This window comes from Festucalex cinctus, chromosome 19 (genome assembly GCF_051991245.1).
Source record: "Festucalex cinctus isolate MCC-2025b chromosome 19, RoL_Fcin_1.0, whole genome shotgun sequence".
Classification (NCBI taxonomy): domain Eukaryota; kingdom Metazoa; phylum Chordata; class Actinopteri; order Syngnathiformes; family Syngnathidae; genus Festucalex; species Festucalex cinctus.
Genome location: NC_135429.1, coordinates 4,661,003 through 4,670,941, shown reverse-complemented (window position 1 = coordinate 4,670,941; position 9,939 = coordinate 4,661,003). Strand labels below are relative to the sequence as shown.

Below are 9,939 nucleotides of genomic sequence, written 5' to 3'. Positions count from 1 at the left end.
GTTAGTGGAAGTGGACGTCAACAGTGGGGTCATTTATAAATATAAAATGTATAATAGTCTCTATTTTGGCCAGTTCCTCACAATTTACTACGAGAAACATTTTCCTTTTTTTCTAGTGTAGTAATCTTGTCACATCAACAATATATTATATAGGTTGTTGAATGGTGCTATATGAATGTTAATACATTTTAAAGGTATTACTTTTTAAAATAATTTTGTAGAAAACGTGACGCAAACAAGTAATTTTCTGAAAATATTAAAATGGAAAATGTATTTTCATTTTTTAGATTTTTATTTTCATTACATACTTGGTAAATATATTTTCTGTCACTACAAATAAATAGTTATTAAAATTATTTTCCGTCATTCTAATTTAAAAATGTTAATTTATTATAAAATAACGTTAAAATGACTAATGAAATAAAAATAAATTAGTTCGTATTATTAAATGTTTACAAACACTAAAATTATGAGTAAAAGATGAATTACTACTAATTTACAAATGATTTATTTAAAACCAAATTTTGTGCATCCCTGTTTTAGACTTCTGTAGGCGAACTACGAGCTTTATTTTGAAACTATTAACCCGGAAGTAAACATCAACCTCGCGTTGTTTTGAAGTCGGCGTGTTTGGCACGAAAGTGAAACTTGCTTCTAACATCGGCGTCTCCGTTTACTCGCTCTCTGGATCTTGGGACTCAAAAGGCTCCGCGTCTGCCGCCTCCATGTCCGGCCACCACCACCACCACGACCACGGCTGCGGCTGCGAGGGCGCCCATGAACCGGCCGAGAGGGGCGTCGAGTACGGACTGTATCGGCGCATCGACGGCGACAAGCTGCAGTGCCTGAACGAGAGCAGGGAAGGCGACGGCAGGCTGGTCTTCAAGCCGTGGGACCAGCGGAAAGACCGCGACAAGGTAAACAAACTCCTCCGATATGAGCTAACCGTCATCAAAGTTAGATATTCGGGAAGTTAGGTATTGTAAGTCCAACATTAGTCAGCAGAAAAACACGCCTTGGTAGGCTATTATAGATATGCTATAAGTCTACGATACTGTTAGCAATGTCAAAAAATAAATAAAAAATTCTAAAAATATTTTATTTTCAGTGGTGCAAAGAAATGCCATCAATCGATGACAGACATTCAAAAACACCATAAAAAAATGACATTTTTTTTAAAGCATGAAAAATAACACTGTGTGGGCAGTATTGTACGTAATTAAAAAAAGTACAATCAATAACATAAAATGTAGAGATGCAATGACTAGTCAAGATTGTCAAATTCATCAATATGGTGGTCATTGATTGGTTGTTGACTTTGTTTCATTTAAAATTGCTCAGCAACACAATGATCAACATTTTTGCCTATTTTCTGACATGTTCCAGACAAAGCCAGCTAGGTGAAATCATAATTATTAATTTTATGTTGGTGTGTTTTCTGCACTGTCAATTTGAAATAATGTCTATCCTTGGATAGACATAATTTTTTTTTTTTTTTTTTATCCGTTCAATCCATTAATCGACAGGTTAATCCGCTATTGAAACTATTGTTAGTTGCAGAATTATATGCGTCCAGTCAAAAAAAAAAAAAAAGTCCAGACACTATGCTCCTTCTGGTGTACCTGCCTTGGCCACTAGAGGGCAGTATCACGCAGACAAATAAGAAACTCAGTAAGATGCGCTGCAGTAAAATTGAGCATTTCTGTTATATCTGTTCCCTAAAGGTCAACTACAAAATTGATAAATTTTTTTTCTATGATATGCCATGATGTATTAATTAACCCACATTATATTTTTCCCCATCCAGTTTGTCGAGAGCGACGTCGACGAAGAGCTCTTGTTCAATGTCCCGTAAGTTCCCCATAAGTTCCATAAGCACATAACCGGAAAGACGCACTCCGATTTCAAGTGTCACGGTGTTCGCCGCGTCCCGTTTTTGTTTTCATTTCTTTCTGCTCTCAGGTTTACTGGCAGCGTCAAGCTGAAAGGCGTCATCGTCTCCGGAGAGGACGACGACTCGCATCCGGCGGAGATACGATTGTGAGTGTCACACAAATTGGACATTAGGGCATACAGACTTGCGTTTTAATAATCAGCATGTCACAGATGTATGAAAATCTTGAGACTTTCCTTGCAGGTACAAGAACATCCCTCAGATGTCCTTTGACGACACCGGCAGAGAACCAGAGCAAGCTTTCAGACTCAACAGAGACCCCAACGCTCAGCTGGAGTACCCGACCAAGTTAGTTTTGTTCACAAAACAGCGCAGCTCGAGTTACAGCCACAAGCTCCGTCCCTATTTTTATTTATTTATTTTTTTACTTCTTTTAACTTCCAGGATTGCCCGTTTTTCCAACGTCCAGCACCTCTCCATCCACATCTCCAAGAACTTTGGCGCCGAAAGCACCAGGATCTACTACATCGGCCTCAGGGGAGAATACGCGGAGGTTACAAATGCTTTAAATTAATCAATGGACGAATGAATGAGTGAATGAATTGAAAACGACCTAAAGAAAGGTCCCGCTAGCTCAATGCTAACGCTAATTAGCATTGATGTTGCGATGCTTTAATCAGCTGATTTTGTTCAATTTCTTTTTATGCTTGAATGAATCTTTGTCTTATTTTTTATTAAGACTACTAGTATAGTATTCTTTTTAAAAAATATATTCATGTAAAGTTACTAGTTATTTCTACATTGCTGACAATTGTTTCTCTTTCCAGGCTCACAGACACGAAGTGACAATCTGCAACTACGAGGCGACGGCGAACCCCGCCGATCACAAAGTGGAAAGCATTATCCCGCAAACTAACTTTATTTCATGAAGCGTCACATCCAAAAAAAATGAAGAGGTGGAGGAGGAGGCTGTCATTGACGTGGCGGGTCAAGCAAGAAACAATGACGCATTTGTGGCTGTGTGTTGTTGGCAAGCTAGTCGAGTGCGACGCAAACGCCAAGCGCTGTAATCCGACGACCTTTTGAAAATGCGCTCGAGCGTCACGGGTGTTTCTTTGGAAATGGAGATATTCACAAGAGTTTGTAATCTGATTAAATAAAACTGTGAGAGCTGACAATCAAGTGAGAAATTCTTTAATGACATGGAGTGCTTGCGCTCACAATATGGCTGCAAACAGAGGAGCGAGTTGACAAACTAGCTATAGATAATTTAGCGTTTTGGTTATATTTCATGACTTTAATGAGACTTATTGCAAATAGTTTTTTTGTATTTTATTAAGAAAAAATGTGCCTTACGAGGCCTTCAAGGACACTGTACAACAATAAAACTTTATATATTTTTTTCTTTAGAGCAGTTGAGTAAGAGCGGATGTGTGACAAGTTGTTTTAGAAAAATGTCACTTGCTTTTTTTTAATTTTTTTTTATTAAGACTGATTTTTTTAATTCAATTATTACAATATAATATATATTTAGAATTTTATAGCATTTTAATTTTTTTTTTTTTTTAACGGCATGATCAGTTATAGGCGTGGTTATGTACGGCGTCACATGCATGCCCCGCCCCTCGATTGTAGGGACGCCAACCGGAAGTTCTGCTCGGTAGTGAACGGAGACAGCAGCGAGCGGTGAGTGAGTGGAACATTTTATATCAGCTACTAGCGGGCCGCGGCTTCACCGCATTCCCCCCCCCCCCCCCCCCCCCCCCCACCCTTCTCCGCGTTTTACTCGCGGACATATCCGCTTTAATACCTTTTCGGACCCCTCCTGAAGTTCCCGCTCGGTGCACGGTGGCCATTTTGTGACTTTTGAGCTCCCCATCGTCGCGGACGGACACACGGACGGAGACGCCGGTAGCAGACAATTACATTTATTGTGTTAGCATTAGCACATGCTAACATTGTGTGTGTGAGTGTTTTGTGTGTGTAAAGAGGACAGATTAACCGGGATTTAATCCGTCTCAGGGGGATGGTGGGCTAGTCGGATGGAGAGTTTGATTGTAACGGCTGAATGGCATCACGAGGGATGAAGGAAGAATCGACCATTGTCCTCCTCCTCCTCCGGCTCGATAACCGCGCGCCGCCCCGCTTCCGCCTCCGCGGTAGCCGTCACTTTTGCCGGTCAGGTCGTTCGACCGCCGTCCAGATGGGATGCCCGTGGGCTGGTTCCCCGGAATTGTGAGCTCGATTGTGGTGGTTTGTTGGTCAGGGAAGCTGCGGTTGTGTGATGTGTGGAGGAGGAGGGCAGGGGGAGGGGGCGCCTGTCACTCACTGCCGCATTTGATCGTCCTGTTTGGCAGCGATCTAAACTCCTCCAACCAGCCCTGTGTGTAAGAGTGAGATTGTGTTCTTGTCTTTTTGTCCTAGTGTGGCAACGAGAGAGCCCGATACCGATTATCATGAGCCGATGTTCATTTTAAATTAAGTAAAAGGGAAAATATTGGCATAAAAGAGCCCTAGTCTTTAAGCATAATATTGAGCAACTTTTCGGACTTGTAAAATGTTTTTTCTTTTTTAATAAATCTGAGACAATTTACATATTTGTTTTAAAATTAGGAACTAAATGCTCACTGATCTCTCAAGTCATCAACTTGTCTAAAGACAATAGCTCTTTCCTATGGTAAAGTTTTCCAAAATTTCAAAATAATTAAAATGTTAAATTCTCAATTACTTATGTTTTAAATTCAAACAAAAAAGCAGACATCAGCAGCATCTATTTTATAAAGTTAACTTAAATTTTGAATAACAGCTCCCTGAAGTTAATGAATATCGGCGCTGTGTGTCAGCGAAAATGTGTTCTTATTTTGACTGAAACATGCTAGCATGAGTGCTTTTACAAGCCCTAGCAAAAAGTATGGAATCACCAGTCTTGGACGAGTTAAACTCAGATAAAAAGCATGAAATAGCCGTAAGGTCATTCCAAAGTGCAACATCTTGGCTTTCAGAAACACTAAATAAAAATGAAGAAAAAACAGTTACTTTTATAGAGCAAGTGCAGGGAAATAAATATGGAATCATGAAAAACAGACAAAGAAAAAACAATCAAAACATATCACTAATATTTAGTTGCACCACCTCTTGCTTTTCTGACAGATTGCAGTCTCTGAGGCATGGACATGAGTGATAAACGGTAAAAACCAAACGGTGTCTTTTATTAACACATGTGGATCATCAATGCATACAAGCAGACTCATTTTACGTAGTGTAGTAGTCTATGATTGTATTACGCTTACATTTTCTGTGAGATCGATGCCACGGAGGTGTGTTTTCATCTAACCGAGTTTTAGTTGCCTTTGGACCCGCCACCACATTTGCGTTAGCTCTATTTTTAACTACTGACCTCCTCCCGCCGTGCGAAGCGTGAGCCATTGTTTCCTAGCAGGCCTTTAAAACCCACACTGTGTTATGGATCGTTGTTGTGAGTGCGGAAAGAAAAGCTACACAACAATTAATCATTCCGTCTTTGATTAAGTTTTTCAGCGTGTTCTTTCCACTCTTTGTCTATTGTCGGACTTCCTGCGCTAGTCATTTGGCCTTTATACTGATTGGGGGTACAAATGCTCCACTTTGAACACATTTACACAAGTTCGCAATATAAAGACCAATATAGAGACCGTTTAAAAATCAACAAATCACACAAAAAAAACGTTTAAAATTGTGTCATCTCATAGAACTGACATAAGTGAATGGACATATTCAGTTCAAAGTATTACAACATGTTTTGAAAGACTATTTTAGTCATTAGTCATGATGGTGGTACTTGGAAAAAACAGTTTTAGGTGGTAGTTGCTGTATACAGATTGAGACCCCCCACAGCTTTACACTTACGGTTTTGTTGCCAGGCAGACTTACCACCAACACAACCTACTACCACATCTCCATGCAAAAACGACCTTCATTGAGCAAACACGCTAAGCCCGGCGGGCGGGTCAGTCACGCAGTCGCTCGTCCGCCCGGTCCGGACGCCGTTGGAATTTTAACTTCTGAGGTCAAGCATTATCCAGAGTGCGGTTTACACATTAACCCCCTCGCGTTTCCTCTTGCCAAACAGGCCCCGTCTGGGCCCGCATCATCACATAGTCAAAGGGCATCAAGGAGAGGCTTTTACCACTGTGTTGTGTTGTCTAATAACCAGCTGCCCCAAAGCTGTTATTCGTCACGGTTCCGGGTCAGTCGGTGCGTTTCGATTATCAGGTTGCACCATCAATGCAAGACAGAGTAGTATTTATTTATTTTTTTGCCATGCATTGGACTTGTGTGGATTTGGTCTTTCATTTTACAATATTTGTATGCACTACATGGCGTACCTACGGTCTTAAAAATCATTTCATGCCATAAATATGGAGAATAATGAAAGTCTCTGTGAATGCTGTAATATATAATTAAACACATGACTTCAAATCACTCAAACAAAGCCAATTCTTCATAGTGGAGCTAACCTATTTGGATAACGCGGTCAGAGGCTCACCAGGATGAGCATCCATCTTCATGCTAAACACAGCAACGCAACACAGAGATGCAAATCACCGGCTAGGTGACGTAGCGACACCAATGCCAACACGGGTGGCTGTACTTTTTCAACCGTGCGTAGAAAAACAAACATTCTATGTGCTCACATTTCAAGTTTGTGTCCTTCTTCTTGTTTAGACTCTCTCACAGTGTATGTGTGGCAACAACATGTCTGTGCCGCTGCTCGCCGAGGCTGTGACGGTTTCCGGGAACGAGAAGGAGACCGCGGCGGTGAGTTGAAAGCCACTCGCCCACATTGTCAACTCATGCCATGATTTGTCCATAATTTGAGTTAGTTGTGGTTTAACTGCACCCCCCCCCCCCCTGTCCTCATTACAGGTGATTTTCCTTCATGGATTGGGAGACACAGGGTAAGGAAGCAAGCGGCGCAGTCTTCAGTTTAGGCTAAAAATAAATGAAACCACCCTCAGTGTATTTAAACTGGGACAAGTTGAACTGGAGGAGTCGCACTACAGCATTAGCTGACGGATTTAATAAGGAAAAAGGAAGCCCGCATTGGGGCGACAATGGAGGACATCTTTCTTCTTTCTTCTTGTGACATCCGGCTCTTTGCGAGTACAAGAGCAGCTTTGTTGGAGCAAAAAGGCGCTTTTTGTCTTTTCCATGTTTTCACGCTCATGATGTGAATTCATAAATTTGCCCGTATGATAACGCTGTGAGATTGGTGGGAGAGACTAATTTGGGCATGATAGCATCTCGAGAACAAATCATGACGACGACGATGTGTTATTTGATGACATCATCTTTTTGTTCACCAGGCACGGGTGGGCTGACACCTTGACGGGGATCCAGCTGCCTCACGTCAAGTTCATCTGCCCTCACGCGTGAGTGTCCATAGAAGGAGTCGCTCCGTCGAGCAATTAAGCTTCCTTTTGTTTTGAATCCACACATGTAGCTTGTCCCTGTTATTTTCATGCACCTGTTCACTTTCTTCTGCAGGCCAAGGATCCCCGTCACCCTCAACATGAACGTCATGATGCCCGCCTGGTAAGAGGAAGTGTAGTTTCCAGCACAGGTGTAACGACAAAAAAGCATAACGTTTAACTGGTTGTTTTGTGCTTTTTTGCACAGGTTTGACCTCATAGGCCTCAGCCCGGAAACCCCCGAGGATGAATCTGGGATCAAAAAGGCAGCTGAAAACAGTGAGGTTTATGGCAGTAGACTCGAGCCACTGTTGTGATAACTTGTGACTTGACAACTTGATTGTTGATTAATAACTACGTGTGATGTAAAACATGACAGCCAGACCACAACATTGCACTTTACTTGATCATTTGATGACACATTCTGCTCAGTATCTGTAAATTTATTTACCTCTTCTTCAATTCAGTAGTTGGATAGCATTACCTTGATATCATCCAAAAAATTAAGGGTTGCTGACGTTGAGCCAACAGCAAAAAAAAATTCAATTAAAAACACAGTTACTACTACCACTACACAGAGCTGTAGCTCCCCTTAGTGGTCAAACTATAGTCCTGAAACTAGGGAACTTGGAGAAAACAAAACAAGGACCAATTTCAAACTGGTCAGCATTGTGTTTTGTGTTAAATTCTGCACTTTTGTCCCCCTCGTTGCCTGCAGTCAAGGCCATCATCGAGCATGAGGCCAAAAATGGCATCCCTCCCAACCGCATCATGCTTGGCGGCTTCTCGCAGGTACGATCCCGAAGATACTAGTTTCATGTTCATCCAGAATGTTGTCAAGTTTTTTGGGGTTTTCAGGACTCCTGAAAACCAGTTTGTAAACAGTTTGCTTTCGCTTTTCAGGGCGGGGCCTTGTCCTTGTACACCGCCTTGACCTGCCAGCACCAATTGGCCGGCGTGGTGGCCCTCAGCTGCTGGCTGCCCCTTCACAAGAGCTTCCCTTTGGTGCTTATAATTAATTTTTGACCATTTAAAGTCGACGGCGTTCGTTCGCGAGCGCACTGACCGTGTAGCCTCTCTGGCGTGCAGGCGTCGAGCGGCAACAAGAACCTGCCCATCCTGCAGTGTCACGGCGAGAAGGACGAAATGATCCCCGTGCAGTTTGGCGCCATGACGGCGGAGAAGCTCAAATACATCGTCAGCCCGCAGATGATTACCTTCAAAACCTACCCAGGCGTCACTCACTCGTCCTGCACTCAGGTGCCGTGTTGCGCAGTCGTGCTCGATTTGATTTCGGCGTCATCCCGACACTTTTTGTTTTGTCACGCTGCAGGAGATGCTGGCAGTGAAGGAGTTCATTGAGAAGCACTTGCCTCGGATCTGACCTCACCTCATCCCTACTGTGACTCCCCCTCGTCCCCCACCCCACTTGTGACACTGACCTCTCACCCCCCTAACCCCAATTTGTCATTCCCCAAACAGGAAACAGCCATGAGCACCCCTTATTCCTTCCACACGCACGCAAATTGGCTTCAAAAAATACATTTGAACAAAGTGCTCACAGTTTGTAGCCTCTGGAGGGAGAAAATCAGCCCCGCGCGCAACATTCCTGTTGATTATATTTGTCCTTTTAATCAACTTGCAACACTTTTCCCTTATGTGTTGCTGTCCACTTGTCACCCTCTGGTCCACCTCATTCCAACCCCATTACAAGTTTTTTTTTTTTGTGTAGATTTTTTGGTGTGTAGCTGTAAAACACAAAAGACCCCAAGTTAATATGAAGTAAATCTCCCTCCTTTGGCAAAGTATTTAACTGACTAACCCCACTGATCAATAATCTCAAAGGTCAGACTTTCAGCAAGTGGCAATATGCTCTGGTAAGAAACATAACTGAAGAGTGATTATACAAATGACAAAAAGTTAACCCCGAACAACTTGATCCTTGGACAACAAAGGTGTTGCTCCGAGGAGTCATGTGTGCGTAAAAGAAATCTGTCAGGTGTTCTGTTTTTTTTTTGTTTGTTTTTTTCCTGTTTCCATGAATGTTTTTTTTACTCTCCTTTTGTTCTTGTGTTGGCACTCTTGTTTGTAAAAGCTTGGGGTGAAGACATCTGCTTTGATTGTAGTTGACAAATCAATGAATGTCTCAGTTGTGTCACACGTTAAACTGTAAAGTTGCTTTTTGTCCTCTTAGACTAATGCCTCCTTTTTTTCCCTTTTTTTATAATTATTTTGATGTGTGACAGTGTCACACATTCTCATGTGGATTCTCCTTGGTTTAAGTTTTTACATGTTTTTGTGTACCAGAACTTTATGATGTTTGTTTGTGTTTTGCCTCTGTTGTCATCTCATCCTTTTATTGTGTTATGTTAAAATGATGAGCATTCAGTAACATGAGACTGGTGGTCTGTTTCCAAGCACCTGTATGCAGAATAAATGACAAGAAAAACATTTAGTGTCCGACTGTCCGTTTACTGTAATCCGTGTTTTTTTTTTTTGTTTTTTTTTAATATGCTTATTCACACAAGAACATGCAAACTATACGCAGTTGGGTCTCGATTGTTTTTCTTTGAATTTCCTTGTATTTAATTACTA

General features: G+C 41.8%; 2 protein-coding genes across 3 annotated transcripts; both read left to right on the top strand.

Moving 5' to 3' along the window:
- The first annotated feature begins 576 nt into the window (after nucleotides 1-576).
- pithd1 (PITH (C-terminal proteasome-interacting domain of thioredoxin-like) domain containing 1) lies at nucleotides 577-3,072 on the top strand. Its single transcript, XM_077507224.1, has 6 exons — nucleotides 577-917; nucleotides 1,808-1,851; nucleotides 1,963-2,040; nucleotides 2,138-2,242; nucleotides 2,339-2,447; nucleotides 2,722-3,072. The coding sequence occupies exons 1-6, from the start codon at nucleotides 726-728 to the stop codon at nucleotides 2,821-2,823; spliced, it is 630 nt and encodes a 209-aa protein (XP_077363350.1). The 5' UTR covers nucleotides 577-725; the 3' UTR covers nucleotides 2,824-3,072.
- Nucleotides 3,073-3,509: 437 nt separating this feature from the next.
- lypla2 (lysophospholipase 2) lies at nucleotides 3,510-9,795 on the top strand. Of its 2 annotated transcripts, none has more exons than XM_077507379.1 (10): nucleotides 3,510-3,580; nucleotides 6,599-6,691; nucleotides 6,800-6,831; nucleotides 7,240-7,305; nucleotides 7,421-7,468; nucleotides 7,553-7,623; nucleotides 8,063-8,136; nucleotides 8,248-8,349; nucleotides 8,434-8,604; nucleotides 8,678-9,795. In XM_077507379.1, the coding sequence occupies exons 2-10, from the start codon at nucleotides 6,614-6,616 to the stop codon at nucleotides 8,726-8,728; spliced, it is 693 nt and encodes a 230-aa protein (XP_077363505.1). In that variant the 5' UTR covers nucleotides 3,510-3,580; nucleotides 6,599-6,613; the 3' UTR covers nucleotides 8,729-9,795. The 2 variants fall into 2 exon arrangements, with proteins under 2 accessions (XP_077363505.1, XP_077363506.1); XM_077507380.1 differs by lacking the exon at nucleotides 3,510-3,580 and adding an exon at nucleotides 3,657-3,805.
- Nucleotides 9,796-9,939: the final 144 nt, after the last annotated feature.

Coding starts and splice junctions, on each gene's coding strand:
- pithd1 (XM_077507224.1), top strand. CDS start 726: ATGTCCGGCCACCACCACCACCACGACCACGGCTGCGGCTGCGAGGGC. Junction 1,852..1,962: donor GAGCTCTTGTTCAATGTCCC/GTAAGTTCCCCA, acceptor TTCTGCTCTCAG/GTTTACTGGCAGCGTCAAGC. Junction 2,448..2,721: donor TCAGGGGAGAATACGCGGAG/GTTACAAATGCT, acceptor TTCTCTTTCCAG/GCTCACAGACACGAAGTGAC.
- lypla2 (XM_077507379.1), top strand. CDS start 6,614: ATGTGTGGCAACAACATGTCTGTGCCGCTGCTCGCCGAGGCTGTGACG. Junction 7,469..7,552: donor AACGTCATGATGCCCGCCTG/GTAAGAGGAAGT, acceptor TTTTTTGCACAG/GTTTGACCTCATAGGCCTCA. Junction 8,605..8,677: donor CTCACTCGTCCTGCACTCAG/GTGCCGTGTTGC, acceptor GTCACGCTGCAG/GAGATGCTGGCAGTGAAGGA.